The sequence below is a fragment of the Podarcis melisellensis genome, assembly GCF_964234715.1.
Source record: "Podarcis melisellensis genome assembly, chromosome: 1".
Classification (NCBI taxonomy): Eukaryota; Metazoa; Chordata; class Lepidosauria; order Squamata; family Lacertidae; genus Podarcis; species Podarcis melisellensis.
Genome location: NC_138528.1, coordinates 129,348,080 through 129,364,658, shown reverse-complemented (window position 1 = coordinate 129,364,658; position 16,579 = coordinate 129,348,080). Strand labels below are relative to the sequence as shown.

The 16,579-nt window shown below is 42.6% G+C and overlaps 1 protein-coding gene across 1 annotated transcript in view; it reads left to right on the top strand.

The window, feature by feature from the left end:
• The window catches only part of DRC11 (dynein regulatory complex subunit 11), an 87,121-nt gene extending 70,806 nt beyond the window's left edge, over window positions 1–16,315 (top strand). The window contains exons 15-19 of the mRNA XM_081916736.1: window positions 2,415–2,614; window positions 8,410–8,496; window positions 11,559–11,736; window positions 13,606–13,844; window positions 15,489–16,315. Coding sequence (XP_081772862.1) covers window positions 2,415–2,614; window positions 8,410–8,496; window positions 11,559–11,736; window positions 13,606–13,844; window positions 15,489–15,629 — 845 coding nt within the window. The 3' untranslated portion in view covers window positions 15,630–16,315. The remainder of the gene's footprint in view (window positions 1–2,414; window positions 2,615–8,409; window positions 8,497–11,558; window positions 11,737–13,605; window positions 13,845–15,488) is intronic.
• The last annotated feature ends 264 nt before the right edge of the window (window positions 16,316–16,579 follow it).

The following is a 16,579-nucleotide window of genomic DNA, read 5'->3' as shown; positions in this document are numbered from 1 at the left end:
AATGGTCAGAGGGCAGACACCATGCTTTGCTTCCTGTCAGCCTCATATACTTTTAGTAGCTATGACAGTGCCTGATTGATTTTGGTTGAAAGCATTCTGCAGAATTCTTTTTCAATTAAGTATTCTTGAACTGATACAGTATGGTTTTAATAGCATACTTAAAAGGGGAGCGTGGTTGCTGTGTGTTTGACATGCCGTTTCGTTGCCGTTTCTTGTTTGCATGTTAACAGTTTGGGAGCTGTAGCACATAAAGGAAGTCACTTGGGAAAGGTAATAGCTAATACAAGCTCCAGTGATTATAAATTTAATCAAGTTAGGGAAAAGGCTAAGGTTGCAATTTACGTTTTACAAGCCAGCTAATGTGTCTTGCTGTTGAACAATGGAAGCATTTATGGAATTAGTCAGCTCATTTCATATATTGGAGAAAGTGCTTTTAATTGTTCTTGCCTTCTAAAACTCTAGAAATTAATAACCAAACATGTATGTTTTCTTAAATGTACTATCGCCATAGTATATTATTCAAATATGGTAAGTATAAACCTTTACTGGGGGCGGGGAGACTTTTCCTTAGGCTGCAGTAGAGCTCCTGTCAGTTTTCTGAACATGATCCAGTCAATTTTACATAAAGAACATCCTATCGCACCTCCAAACTGGGCCAGTTTGCAGATTTTCAGAACAGATCCATGTTAGCAGTAGGAATGGAAGGATCTGTCAATTTCGGTTTCTCATTTTTCCAATCTAGAATTCTGCAAGATTTTTGCAATTTAAAAAAATTGTGAAGATTAGTCAGCATTTTTGTGTGAATTTCTCCCAATAAACAGGTTTTTGTTTACAGTTTCTCCCAATATAATACTTGTTGTATATAATTTCCATGAATATAATCATCTTTAGGCACATTTCCCCCTAATATATGCATTTTCCTAAACATAGTTTGGATGGAGAACTGCATCACAACATTCAGATAAGTGTGAATTTCGAAGGATGACTGTGTTTTGGTTCTCAGATTATATCGCAAAGTGCTAATTTGATAAATCCAGCTTTAAATATTGCATTGGCCCGAATATAAGCCACACTTTTCCCCCCAATTCCGACCGTGAACAGTTAAAGTGCGGCTTATATTCACGACCTTACCGAAATTGGCTTTTAGATCGGCTGCGAAGCAGCACGCTGTTGCGGGGAGCCATTGAACTGGTTCTGTGGCAGTGACACTGTTGGATTTGGCGGAGCCTGACTGCAGCGCTGGGGACCACATGGGCTCCAGGCGCACTGCAGAAGCCTTTCAGCTATGAGGCAGCTTTTCCCCAAGCTGAGCAGCGGCTGCGGCTCACGCAAGGTCTCCTACGCGCTGCAATCTCTGGTCAGCTGTGAGGCAGTTCCTTTACAGCTGGGCAGTGGGCATTTTCTGGTTACTGTATTCGGCAGCGGACGACCGCATGGGCTTCGGTGGTGAGAGTGTGCTTGTTTGGGACGGGTGCTTGTTGACCCCCTTTTCATTCCCCCGTCCCTGGGCAAGCGTCGTGTGTGTGTTCCTCGTTGTGTGATTGCGCTTCGTTGGGCGGGTGCCTTTCGGAATTCCCCCCTCTCCAGTTTTAAGGGAGAGGCTTATATTTAGGAATTGTCTTTTTTTCTTTTTCCTCATTGAATTTTAAAGGTGTGGCTTAAGGCTTATTATTTGGGCCAATACGGTATGAACTGAATTTAATTCCCTCACCTCACAAGCCATGGCCAGAGAAGGAGTGAGAACAATTAGAAACTCCCAAATAGCAAGACTGCAATCCAGTCAGAGTTACACACTTGGAAATCTTGTTGATTTCAATTGGATAGTTATGTACGTGCTCTTTTACTGAAATCATTGGGGCCTCCAAGTACATAACTTGCCAAGTGTTTTGCCATACTGAATTTCTGCAGATGCATTATTAGATACACTATTTGTAGAAGGGCGGGGGGATTTTCTTTTCTTTTTCTCTTTTCTAAACTATTTAGAAGCAAGAGTTGTTTTTGAATTCAATGGGACATACTTCCAGGAAAGTGGGGTTTGGTCAGAGTAGGCCCATTAAAGTCAATTGACTTCAATTACTTAAACCCATAAATTTCAAAATGACTATTTGGAATTGCCTCTAGGAGACGACTCCATATTTTACTCGTTCCGTTTGTAATTATTGTAGCTCTTATCCTGTTGTATTGTGAAAAACTTTAATAAAGATCTTGTGGGGGTGAAATGAGTCTATTCAGAGTATGTCTGATGTTAGACATCACCCTACACGTTCCAGCCGCTGACCTGAAAACAAAAGCTCTTGGTTTGGCACTGTCAAGTCTTCCCCCAAACCACTAATGTCTGGGTCAGCACTTGGGAATCACATGGTGGAATACTGGAATGACTACATCGTCATATTGTTCCCATTTCACCTCCATAGGTTCTCAGTCTGTACATGAGAAAGCACCTCTGGTGAAAGCCTTGCTTTTGGCTGGACCCGAAGGAGTCGGGAAAAAGATGCTTGTTCATGCTCTCTGCACGGAAACGGGAGCCAACCTCTTCAATTTATCTGCAGCTAATATTGTTGGCAAATACCCTGGCAAGGCTGGTTTGCAAATGATGCTTCACATAGTATTTAAGGTAGGAACACAAAAGATCCTCTCATTTTAATTTTTTTCTGCAAATTTATATGAAACTGTATTTTAGTTATACAATAATTATTCTATTCCATATGCTAATAGGTGATTTATTGTGTATCTCATTTTGATTCATTGTTATAATAATACAATAATACATTAGGGAAGTTTGAATGTTTAATGTTTGAAGCTTTATTCTGTTTTTAGTCCTCTGTTGGGAGCCACCCAGAGTGGCTGGGGAAACCCAGCCAGATGGGCAGGGTATAATTAATAAAATTATTATTATTATTATTATTATTGAAAATAAAATTGTAAGGCAGGCCCCACAAATAACCCAGAGATGCATTTTAAATAAAAGCACACATTCTACTCATGTAAAAACACGCTGATTCCTGGACTGTCTGCGGGCCGGATTTAGAAGGCGATTGGGCCGGATCCAGCCCCCAGGCCTTAGTTTGCCTACCCATGGACTAATCATTCACTAGTAACCCCAGTTGTAGCAGGGAGTGTTAAATTGCTTACCAACTTAACATTTCAAACATGACAGAGTACATGACACACTTGGGAAGTAAATAGTAAGAATTCTACTAACATTTTAATCATTCTTTTTAACTGCCTACCGTATTTTTCGCTCTATAGGATGCACTTTTTCCCCTCCAAAAATGAAGGGGAAATGTGTGTGCGTCCTATGGAGCGAATGCAGGCTCCCTGGCTTCAGCGATAGCAAGGCAAAGCCTCTGAAGCCTGCGCTCCGGAGGCTTCCCGTTGCTTCCGCTGAAGCCAGGAGAGTCTGCTACTCTCCAACCCAGCTTTGAGGCTGGCGGGGGGAAAAGCAGTGCTTCCCCCATCGCCAGCCCCAGAGGATGGGGAGCAGCAGGAAGGCGCGCGACGCCTTCCCGCTACTCTCCAACCCTCCTGCGGGCTTTTGCGGGAGATGGGGGAATTCCCCCACCTCCCGCAAAAGCAGGCAAAAGCCGTGCGCTCTTTAAAGGGGCTGCACGGCTTTGCTGGCTTTTCTACGGGGGGGGGAATTCCCCCACCTCGCAGAAGAGCCTGCAAGAGCCGCGCAGCCTTTAAAGAGCACGCAGCTCTTGGGGGCTTTTCCCCAAGGAGGGAGAAGGGACTGACAGGCCGTTTCAGTCCCTTCTCCCTCCTGGTCGAAAAGCCCACAGGAGTCAAGCGGGGCTCCTGTGGGCTTTTGCGGGAGGTGGGGGAATTCCGCCACCTCCCGCAAAAGCAGGGAGGAGGTCTTGGAGTAGCGCACAGGCTGCGTGCAGCCTGTCCACTGCTCCCAGAGCTGGGGGGGGGGATCATATTTTTTCCTTGATTTCCCCCCCTGAAAACTAGGTGCGTCCTATGGTCCGGTGCGTCCAATCATGCGAAAAATACGGTATTTATTAGCAACATCTTTTTTTTCTACAGTGGTACAGGGTTACAGGGACGCAGGTGGCGCTGTGGGTTAAACCACAGAGCCTAGGACTTGCCGATCAGAAGGTCGGTGGTTCGAATCCCTGCGATGGGGTGAGCTCCCGTTGCTCGGTCTTTCTCCTGCCAACCTAGCAGTTCGAAAGCACGTCAAAGTGCAAGTAGATAAATAGGTACTGTTCCAGCGGGAAGGTAAATGGCGTTTCCGTGCGCTGCTCTGGTTCACCAGAAGCGGCTTAGTCATGCTGGCTACATGACCCAGAAGCTGTACGCCGGCTCCCTCAGCCAATAAAGCGAGATGAGCGCCACAACCCCAGAGTCGGTCACGACTGGACCTAACGGTCAGGGGTCTCCTTTACCTTTACCTTTTACCTCGGGTTACAGATGCTTCAGGTTACAGACACTTCAGGTGACAGACTCCGCTAACCCAGAAATAGTACTTCGGGTTAAGAACTTCGCTTCAGGATGAGAACAGAAATCGTGTGGTGGCAGCGGGAGGCCCCATTAGCTAAAGTGGTGATTCAGGTTAAGAACAGTTTCAGGTTAAGAACGGACCTCCAGAATGAATTAAGTTCTTAACCTGAGGTTAACCTGTGTGTCAGAAACAATGCACAGTCTCAATGAGATGGAAAATCTGTGATGGATGCTCCTACATACAAAAGAAATCATTAATATCCTACAAATAGAAGAACAGCGTTTCAGGAATCAATGTCCTGGTATAGTCTTCTCCCTAACAGATAGCTTTCAATGTTGTTGGTTATTTTTTGAAAAGAGGAACATCATGTCAGATGCAGGTGTACCACTTTAGTGACAGCTAGATGTCAGTGTCTGGCACCTCGTTGTTGGCATCCATCCGTCTCATTTGACTATTCTTGATTCCAGTTCTTGTGTGTAGCCAAGAATCGTCCTCAACTCCATGTTTACATCAGGGGCCTCTGGTGGAAGAGGGGAGCTCTGTGGCAAAGCAAGCCAGAACTTACGCTGGGTGCAGGGCAGACTGACAAGGCAAGAGCGAGAAGGGTCTGGGCTGAACTCAGGGCTCAGGCTGTTTTCTAGGAACACAGAGTTCCAATGTTGCTTTAGCATGGAACAAATGTGACCCCCGCCAGCCCTGTATAGCAGCCACAGCTGCATCTAATGGTTAGCACCACCTGTACTGAAAGGTGCTAAAGGGACTCAGCCCTCTCCAGCAGTCTCCTAGAGTGGCAGAGCAGGGGAGACTCTAGCCTCACGGGTTGACATATTACTTGTAATTCGCTGATTCTTCCAGAGAGATTGGGCACTAGAAGTTATACACCGATGTGTGCAAAATTATCACAGGTGATTATAATCATCTGGTTTTCAGCTGGCCATACCAACTAACATACTAGCTAAATTTAATTTAAACAGAATTGTAGAAGGCACTCGTTACTTCCCCAGTCAAAGGTAGTTTTTGATAATCTTGAGATGCAAGTACAGTTGGACCTTGGTTCTCAAACGCCCTGGTACTTGCATGTTTTGGCTCCTGAACGCCAGCAAACGCGGAAGTAAGTGTTCCAGTTTGTGAGTGTTTTTCGGAAGCCAAACACCCGAAGTGGCTTCCAGTTGAGTGCAGGAAGCTCCTGCAGCAAATCGGAAGCTGCGCCTTGGTTTTCGAACCATTTCGGGAGTCAAATGGACTCCCGGAACGGATTAAGTTTGAGAACCAAGGTACCACTATATATTTACATAGGAATGACTTAGTTAATGTCGCTATTTTATAAAAGCTGAGTAAACAAACAAGTATAGCATTTATATTGTGTTAGTGAGCAGGCCAATGACATTGGAAAATAGGTATATATTATGCTGAAGTAAATGTAACAGATTACTAAGTATAAGTATCTTATAAGCATCAAGTAGAAAGGAACAGATCCACAGAATAAATCTTGAGTTAATATCACTTTATATCTGTATAAGCAAATAATTAGACTTGCCTTTTAACTTCATGATAACTTGCAATCCTTTTGGTTTTTTCTGACCATTTGTAATGTATCTGGTAGTAGTAGAAAAATAATTTGAATAATTGCAAATATTATCAGCATTTGATGAATAGGGTCTGCCAATTGAACACTTACACCACAATACACCCAGATTTCTGAGTATAAATGTTATTCTTGTGAATATTGAGCAAAGCACGAGATAATTCTCTGCTTAAAAGCATGATTATATGGTTATTTTGTTTCTGAGTCTTTTTTTCCCCAGCTGATATTTCTGAATGTGTAAAGTATTTCTGTGCAACCTTGAGATAAAGTCAGTTTAAAAATATAACATTAAGAAATAGTCTTGAGGCTACAAATTGCTCACACATAATAGAAGCCTCAAACAACTGTTTTTATTGCTGCTTCTCTGTAATAGAAATAGACTGCAATCACAACATGAGAACAAGCAACAAAGGAATAAACTTCTGCTAAACAAGCATTAAAGGGCTGGTTTACAGAACACTTCCTGGAAACAAAGGCTGAACAGTTGAGAACAACAAGCTTCATCTGTCATGAAATGCTATCACAGTCTTCACTTAAAGCAGTATTAGAAAGGTTAAGGAGCCATCTGCTGGTGGCTGCAACAAAATGAAGAGCAAAGCACTCTAATAAAATTTCAATTATAAATTAATTGCATAGTCCATTTAATTATACATAGATTCAAACTACTCATGGATAATTCAAATGAAGTACTTTCATTGGAACATACAGTCTGCTACATATCTGCCAACAATTTCAATTAGATACCAATGGATTGTGGGTGTCTCATTTGGTTAAAAAATAGAGCAGAATCCTAATCAGATCAAGACAACAGAATACCCCTGTTCTACACATGGGCTAATCAGCTCATTAATAGTTAATTCTTGTAAACTAGAAAATAGAGACCATCAGATTTATCTGAGTTAATATAAAGTGGGAACACTCCCTGTTTTGCGTTCGGTTATTTCACAGCAAAACAGACAGTAATATTCTAGGATCTGCACCTGTCTATTTAACAATATTGATTATACTGTCTGTAGAAGCTTAATTGTACAGTGTGTATAACTGATCAGCTCCTTAGAACAAGTGTATTTAAAAAACAAAAATGCAGGAAGAGAAGGAAAAATAGGAATTCCAAAGTCACATAGTTTAAAAATCCATAATTTTATCTAGAATTGCTAACAGAATAAATTGGTCCAATTATCAGTGAATTTATTATGGACTGGCTAAAGGGTGCGTTTTATAATGTTCTTGGGTTCAGCAGGGTGAATGGGGTGTTAAGGGATACATTGTGCTCCTTCTGCGGTAGTTTGTCCACCTTTTGCCCCCACCCTCAGGAGCACACAGCTCTCACCTGTGGCTCCTGAAAGCTCTCAGCAGGCGACAGCAGCCACACCCCAGGAAATGCCTTTGACTGGCCGACTAAACCAGGTGATGCATCTCAAACCCTCTGTGAGTTAGGGACTTCCGCTACATGTGAAGACTGAGTGGACAAGCTCAAGAAGGCCGTTTCTGCACATTCTATAGAGGGAGTGAGATGGGGTTCATCAACCTGGGAAAGGAGCCCATCTAAGAGAAGGAAATCTCTGATCCTAAACCTCCACTACCTTGGTGTGGGGTATCTTTGGGATAAGAAAAGGCTATGGCAGAAGTTTCAACCTGTGTGCCTCAGCACCCTTGGGTGACTTAATGATTGGTCAGGGGCGTAGGGAGGGGCAGCTGCCCCCTCAATAAAAATCAATAAAAATACAAAACTAACTGAGGTTCTGCCCCCCCAAAAAACAAGAGGCCTGCCCTCCCCCAACAAAATCCTGGCAATGCCCATGGTCAAGGGTGCCATGGGAGGGTCCTCCTCTCTCCCCCTCCCTCCCTCCCTCCCTCCCTCCTTCCTCACATCAGCCATCCTTCCTTCATATCTGCAAATCTCTCTGAGTCTTTATCCCTCTCTCTCTGTCCCTTTCCCTGGCCCAGCCCAAGTCCTGCTCCTTCTCCTCTCTGCCTTCCAGTTCCATCCAGATTCCTTCTCTTCCTCCTCGGCAGCCGAAGGAGCCCCATTAAAGCCGTTCCCTTGGCTGTGACTCCTTTGACTGAAGTCAATGAGGGAGATACTGCAGTGGCGTAGCATGGGTTGTCAGCACCCGGGGCAAGGCAAGTAATTTGCGCCCCCTAACCCGTGGATTTGCGCCCCCTAACCCTACCCCCCAGATGTTGCGCCCTGTGCGGCCAGCCCCCCCTGCACCCCCCACGCTACGCCACTGAGATACTGCATGGTCTGGGAAGGCACAAAGAAGCTCCCATCCCTGGAACATGGCGCTGGGTCAAGATGCAGAACTCTAATCTTCACTTAGCCTGACTGGTATGTTGAAATGTTATGATGTGAAACTCTTTCACCTCTCAGGTCGCCAAACAGCTACAACCATCAGTCATATGGATTGGAGACGCGGAGAAAACTTTCTACAAGAAGGTGCCTAAAGCTGAAAAGGAGGTAAATCCAGTTTTCCGTACTTTAGTAGTAGAATCACAGGTTCACAAACAAAAGATAGTATTTCACAGCATCACAAGACTGAGTGGCTAGTCTTTGTTTTTCCTTTGAAAAACAGACTGCCTCATCCTGCACTGGTTAGTCACAAAACATATGCTAATTTCTGGCTTATACAGAATTCTTCACTGGGCACCATGGAAATGGAAAAACCAAATCATTTTAAAAGGCAAAAAGGAGAGGCGAGTTTTAAAGTAAAGGTAACGGTGACTTTATGGAGAACATTGAAACCAACTTTTCAGTTTTGTATTGATGTTAGAATCTGAATTCATTTTTTACTTTTTAGAAATCAGTTACATATAAGACGCTCAAATGTGAGTCTTGAACAAGCACAGGTGTATCAAACTTCAGATCTTGAAACTCTTATCTACTCATTAGTATGCCTTAATTACGTTCTAGTCATCATTTGTTTTCATGATAAAATGAAAACAGCAAATTTGCCTATTAGTGAAATATTAGTTGAAAAGAAGCTTTGTTCCTACAGATGTTACCCCTTGATTTTAGTTCTAAATTTGGTCGTTTCTATGTGTAACTGCAGAGACATGTGAGATAAGCTTTTCAAAAATTGCATGTGAATGTTGAACCTGGCTATGAGGTGACTGATGCCCTCTACTGGTTAAAGTTGCCATAAACAGCTTGCTACACTGATCTCATGGAATAAAGCTGCACGTGTTATTGGGCCAATGTTCTTCCACAAACTCTTTCATGTACAGAAAGTACTCCATTAAATGTTTTGTATCTCATACCCTAAAGTGAAAGAGTCCGCTAATCTCAAACTGTTCCACATAAACACTTAAACTGTGACCAAGCATTGATTTTGTACCCTTTGTGTGTAAACATTTGAAGGTTCATAGGAGGCAGTCAAGTCAAAACGAAGCACATTGATTTGAAAGGGAGAATTTAATCTCACCCATCAATTATTAGTGAACGCAATAAGTGTTTAGAGTTGGCTGAGTTGTTAAAGCTGGTTAAAGCTAAGAGCCCATTCGGTGGTGGCCGTGTTACATGCAAGAATAGCCCGTCTAGTCCAGCATCCTGAGCTCACAGTGACCAAACAGGGAGCAGAACATGAGCCCCCCACTCTCTCCCCTCCCCTGGTTTCCACCAACGGGTTTTCAGAAGCACGGCTGGCTCCAACCGTGGAAGTAGAGCAGGAGTATCCTGGCTCATAGCCATCGATGGCCCTCTCTCCCAAGGACTTGTCCTATCCTCCTTTAAAGTCATCCTAGTTGGTCGCTATCACTGTCTGCTGGGAGAGGGCATTCTGATCAGACATACAGGAATAGCTTCTTCTTCCTGTTTTCAGAAGCTTCAGTTCAGAGTGCTGATTGGCTGGTTCTTACCCACTTCCTCTTCTCCTTTCCATGGCAGTTAATTCAATTTGAAATATTGAAAAGGGGGGATTAATTAGTTGAATGAATGTACATATAGCACTGTAAGAGATGAAGATGGGCGAAACATCATTCTGTACCTTATGAGATGCTGCTCTAATGAGGCCCCTCACTTTCGGTAGGGTTATCTGGTGCTTGAAGGGGGAACCTTTCAAGTCCCCTGAATGTGAATGGAGCAACCCTTACTCCAGTCCCAATCATGGACAGAATACCAAAGCACCATCCAATTAATTACTAGTATATCTATCAAATTTATTTGCAGCATTTACAAACTTGTAATTAATTTAAGCCAAAAACTAGCTTCAGAGTTGTACTTTGAAAATAACTGTTTCTTTAGCATGGACAGGATGACCGTGCTCAAGATTAGTGCTGTACTTTGACTCCTGGGTTCTAGCCTTGAAATCTTGTTCCACAAGACTTCTCCCTATCTAAGCCAAGTTTCCCACAGATACAGCAGAGATCAAGTATATTCTTTTATGCATTGAGTATTTTTTATTCCTAAGTATGCCACAGTATTTTAACTTAATAGTTACATGTGGGTCCCACTTAGCGAACACAATGTTTCTCCTGGAAATTGTTCATTGAGTGAGTGTTCACATAACGAGTCCACAATTTCCATTATTTCCTATTGAAATGTTTCCAATCTGGGATTTGTCTGATCTCTTCCCTGCCCCGCTCTCTTAATGATTTCTTCCTGAAATGGCTTCAGCCAATCCACAAAAGAGAGGTAAAAGGGGGGCGGATGTCTGAGCTCCCTGATTTATCCGATTTTTCCTCCTCTTTGATTTGTCTGATCTGCCCCACCCTTTGATTTCTGCCTGAAAATGGCTGTCGCTGGCCAGCAAAGCACAAAAAAAGAAAGTAAGGAATTCATCTGTTTGGATAAGTGAATCTGTGGGGCATATAGTGGGTTTGGGGCATAATTCTCTTAAGTGCGGATAAGTGAATTTTCAGATAGTGAGTGTGCAGATAGCAGGACCTGTGTGTAATCGGTATGGGAATGATTCCATAACTTAAAAACTGTTATCTGTTTACACACTCTTTCTTGTGTACATTAATAGCTTTGTTCCAAAGTGTGATCCATCAGGAAACAGGCTGCTGGAGTAGCAGCATATGTTTTACTGTAACATTGGAACATCACAATAATGATGTAAGAACATTACTTTGATACTGTCGCTAGATACAGTGCAGCTCAGCAGATATATAAACAGAATGACTAGCAATTATTCCAAGAATATTAACCTTAGTTTTAGCAAGCATCTCAAGGCAGAGTTTTGTAAATTCGCAAGGGTGGGTCTGAACCTGTAAATGAGCCTAAGCAAGAAAAGGAGGGACAGACTCACCATGACAAATCCTAGCAAATATGTCACATATTTGTGCTATGAAGATTGAACAGGCTACCCAAAAAAACTTTTGCTTTACTGTAATCAAAGCAAGTCCTGCCAAATGGAATTGACTATTCCTGCAAATATATGAGAAATCTAATACCAAGTTATGCCTTCATAATCATAAAATCAAGTGAGTTTGTTCTAAAATCATATATTGGTCCAAATAAAAGTTTAACATATGGTACCTACTCCTCTCTAACATTTCACTTACTTGTATTTGATCTGGAAGTTGGAACCCAGACGACTGAAAAAGCAACTTCCTAAAATTTTGAAAACCCTGAAAATTGAAGACAGAGTATTGATAGTAGGAACCAGTAAGCGTCCCTTTGATGCAGACCTCAAACCCTTTTGCAGAGTTTACAAGAAAATCATTCTGGTTCCAAGGCCAGACTACGCATCAAGATTTGGCAAGTATCTGAAAACGTGATGAATGTGCTGTTCACATAAAGCTAATTTATGCAAACATGCTCAAAACATTTGTAAAGTGCATTATATTAAATAGGCTGTCAGAAATGCATTCTAGACAAAGTTGTTTGCAGTGTGTGTGGTGCCCACAAGAGTTTCTCTGGGTTTCAAATGTGTCCATGGGCACAATATGATTGGTGGCCCCTGGACTACGTATTGTAACATGTCCCCCTCCCAAAAAACACCATCAGGAGTAGCAGACTATATAGCCTGCACAGTAAAAGTCAACCGTTGGCTTGTTTCACTAAATCAAAGTTAAGATGAGCCACAGTTTGTCTGCATTCAGACGTAGCAAGTCACCACCATTAATTGAAACAGAAGTGAAAGTTTCTGATCTCCAGATGAGACAAGGAGAGAGGGAGCATGCAAAGCTGGAGGCCCTAAACCAGTGTTTCCCAAAGTGGGCAATACCGTCCCCTGGGAGGCGCTGGAATGATCCAGGAGGGCGGCAGGAGCCTCGGATGCAGTGGGAGGAATTGGATAATAATAACGGGGTGGTGGAAGCGTAAAGAAAGGAGAAAATTTTGAAAACCTGTTTCATCTGTTGTGTAATGACACTTCCTGCCAGTGGGGTGCTGTTGCGGGATGAGATGCCTCCCCTGCATCCGGTGCTTGTTCTCACGGCAAGAGGTTTTCCTGGGCTTGGGTGAACGCTTTTCGTCTTCACTCAGCCCGGGAAATGGATCATATATGCATGATATATGCATGATAACATCCTAAGATGTCTATATATATTCTTTTGACACCCGCTTGGTGATTATTGGGTTGCAGGTGGCGCTGTGGGTCAAACCACAGAGCCTAGGACTTGCCGATCAGAAGGTCGGCGGTTCGAATCCCCACAATGGGGTGAGCTCCCGTTGCTCGGTCCCTGCTCCTCCCAACCTAGCAGTTCGAAAGCACGTCAAAGTGCAAGTAGATAAATAGGCACCGCTCTGGCGGGAAGGTAAACGGCGTTTCCGTGCACTTCTCTGGTTCGCCAGAAGCGGCTTAGTCATGCTGGCCACATGACCCAGAAGCTGCACGTCGGCTCTCTCAGCCAGTAAAGCAAGATGAGCGCTGCAACCCCAGAGTCGTCCGCGACTGGACCTAATGGTCAGGGGTCCCTTTACCTTTTTAAGCCAAATAAATTTGAGAACCTCTGTCTTAAACCATTCTTTATGGTACATGCAAAGTAGGGCAAGGATTATATTTGGGGCTCTCTTTTTTACACAGTGAAGGTTCTTTGTGCAGCATTTGCATTCTGCTGCTAAGACTGATCACTCTCATACTGATGATTTGCCCTGGGATCTTAGTCAAACATGGAGAAATGGGTAGCCAAATTTTCTCCAGGGTTTTAGGGGTGATATAACCACAGTTTACAGTTCTGTAGAGTTGTCACATAGTTTGTCGCCTTCATTTTCAAAGCAAGCAACTGAAATAAGCACAGTCAGAGCAGATTCCTACAGCCATATGACCTGTGCTGAAGCAATTGTACTTTTACCTTTGGGGAGAGTTTTGCAGGATGAGCCAGTCCCGGGAATGATTTTGCACACACAGACAAAGGTTATAGCTTATTACATCCCGTATCAGTTTTTTTAAAAAAATTGCATCAGGATATGTGGAACCACAATTTTGAGATTAATTGTAGTGTCCATTCAGAGTCTTCTGAAGAAAGTCATTATGGGATACCAGACATTCTAGTTGTTTCTTAAATTAGTAGACATGCAGTCAGATGCTTAAACTGATTATTGTGTTCCTAGAGCTGCTACTGCTACACAAGCAGGTTTCTGAACATTCAGGTCATAACCTGATTGTCTTTTATTATTGGACAGTTTTATGGAAACACGTCATTGAGCAGAATGGAGGGGTATTCTCCAAAAATCTGAACATCAGCTGCCTGGCACAGGTTTCTGATGGTTACACTCAGGGACACATAGTCAAGGCAGTTCAATCCGTCTTAACTGAACGACGCCTCATGCAGCTGAACAAGAAGCCACTGACTGCTGCTGAATTCCTGGTGTGCCTAGCCAGGCAGGATCCAGTTTACAAGGAGGAGGAAGAAACATACAAGGTAGTGCTTGCCTGGTGATAATCCTTTTTGCCTTAATTAAACAGAAAAACAGAGTTTTGCACAGCACTTTCAAGAGTATGGTTTGCCCCCGGGGTCTCAACATATATTTGTAGGTGTGTGTTTACATCCTGATTTCCCTTCACCTCCACAGATTTGGCATGATGCCGGCATGCTGAGTGTGTTGCATGCAGCGCAGATATGCCTGATAACCTGTGATCTTTTGACCATCCTGATTTGGAGGGATAAAGACTCCGCAGCATCTTGCACACCTGCCTTGCAATCAGTTCTCACACATTCCATGTAGATACTACATTCCCCTACTGAGGTGAACTAGGGTGGTACAGTGGGGTCAATCCTGATGTCCCACTGCATCCTGTACACAATATATAAATGAGCCTTTTACCGTGTTTTACATACTGTATAAGCCACCAGAAAGTCTTCCAGCAAAGGGCAGGAAACAAATTTTAAAAATAAATGAAGGAAATGCAATAATGTGGAATGCAAGCTGATATTCTCTACCAACCATATTGAGAAAATGAGGAGAGGGCAAAATCTGTTGGTGCAAGAAAATGTTTTGTTGATGAATTGGTTATACAACTGTCCTGTATTTACAAAGAGTTAAATATCCCACTGAAGATGACCAACATGCACTCAAACCAACTATATAGCTTCTAGCCTATGTCTCATCAGTACATGTAGAAACATCATATTTTTTATTCTTTTATCACGTTTATATTTAAGCTTTCTTCCAGCAACCTCTGATTCTCCTGAGTCCACAGTCACATTTCAAATGAATATTTCTTCTATGGAATCAGGCACCCCACTTTAGAATAACAGAAGTACTTTCTATTATTACTCTACAAAACATGGCATGCCTTACATGACATGCCTATAGTAAGAGTGCCAGTCCACAATGAGAAATATCCATTATCCCAAGTTTCTTGAGATGAATACCCAATGAATTCATTCTGTCAAGAAAGAGACCCATCTCAAAAGCAGCCATTTCCTACTTCTTGGGATACCGGCAGTGTTTTAAGGCCAAAGAATTCCCATATACTGTAGTTTTTGAAAACCAAGTGCTGCAAAATGATTTAAAAATTTTCTATCACCTAATTGTAATCATTGCCCGCTTGCATCTACTTCATTTTTGTAAAAAACGAAAACAGTATTAAAATTCCTAGCTGACATTCCTTGTTTAATTTTTGTAAAATAAAGAAAGAAAGAAAGAAAATCAGGAAAGCCTGCAACAAACAGTTAATGATTTCCCCGCTCACTGAAATCAGATAACCCAACTCAATCACTCATCTTGCGACATTGCCAAATTTCAAAGAACAGAATTTTCAGCTACAGTTATATACCCTGGGAAATAGGGTTGATCACAGAGATTGTAATGCTATCATAACTATAGCAACTTAAGTACCACAGCTATGTATTCATGTTAATGAGCCACTTCAAGCAGATGATTGCTACTGTTCTCGTTATAATAGCGTTCTCAGGAGATCTAAAGACTGTGATGCCGCTTCTACACGAGCCACCCACAATTAGGGTTCTTATCAGAAAAGGACTACAGCGGGCAGAAAAATACATGTTACTTGCATACTTTCAAGCTTCTAAAAAAAAATTTATTTCCGTCTGATTCTGTAGGCTTGGTATGCAAGGACTCCTTTGGGGAAAGCTCGAATCAAGTCGCTGACCGTGAATGAAGACACCGGAAAGGGAAAAGGGAAGGGGAAAGACAAGGGGAAGGGGAAAGAGAAGAAGAAGAAAGGGAAGAAGAAGAAGTAGGAACAGTTGCTTGCTACTCAACACAGCTTATAGCATTGTTACCTATTGAATGGAGGGGGGGGGGAGTCTTCCTTTGAAATCGCAGTTCCCTGTTTGATATCCCAGAACAGCCTATTTCTAAAAATGTATTGAACAAGGCATCAGTGTGACGCTCAAATCCTTTAAGGTAAACTAGTGACCACTGAACTTTACTATTGCTACCTAGACTATTTCTTATAAACTCAGATAGGATAGGCGGATTCTTACAAATGTATTATTAAATTTATGGTAATCTGCCTAAAAATGTAATTGCATATTTAGACGCTCGTTTTTTACCATTCCTCCTCCTACACGCTTCCCCCGTTGAAGTTGCAGCTGAAACACACGCAAAGGAATCTCCTTGGGGCTCCGCAAAGCCCCATTTCTCACTTTCCACCTTCTTCATCAGCCCACAAAGAGCTGAGCAGTGAATGGGAAGTCCCAGAACTTGAAGAACTTGTCAGTGTAGAAACAGGCAGGCACACAAATTCCCATTCCTTGGGCACGGAAGTTGGGGCAGGTAGGAACTCAACTGAGCATTATGGGGGTGCTTCTCTGTGTTATTATAGGTCATATATGTTTATGCCTGACAAAACTTTTTCAGAATCTGTATGTATCTGTACGTCTTGATGTATTCTACTTTTCAATAAAATGTTCAGAGCTCAAAAGGTTATTTTCTGTTTTCATTTAACTTCCATTTCGAAACATGGTATCCAAACCACTGAACATAGATGATGATGGTTTTTAAAATTACAGGGGCCTGCCTGGGTCTCAGGTTCCGCAGATTCCAGAACCAATGAGTCCAAACTTCAGAAATGTTTGGATTGGCTGGAGTTCATAATCTACAAAGCAAATGACTAGATGCACATGCAGTTTTCAATAACATCAAAAGATGCAGCCAGTTCAAAATGTATAACTTACCGGGGGGGCAG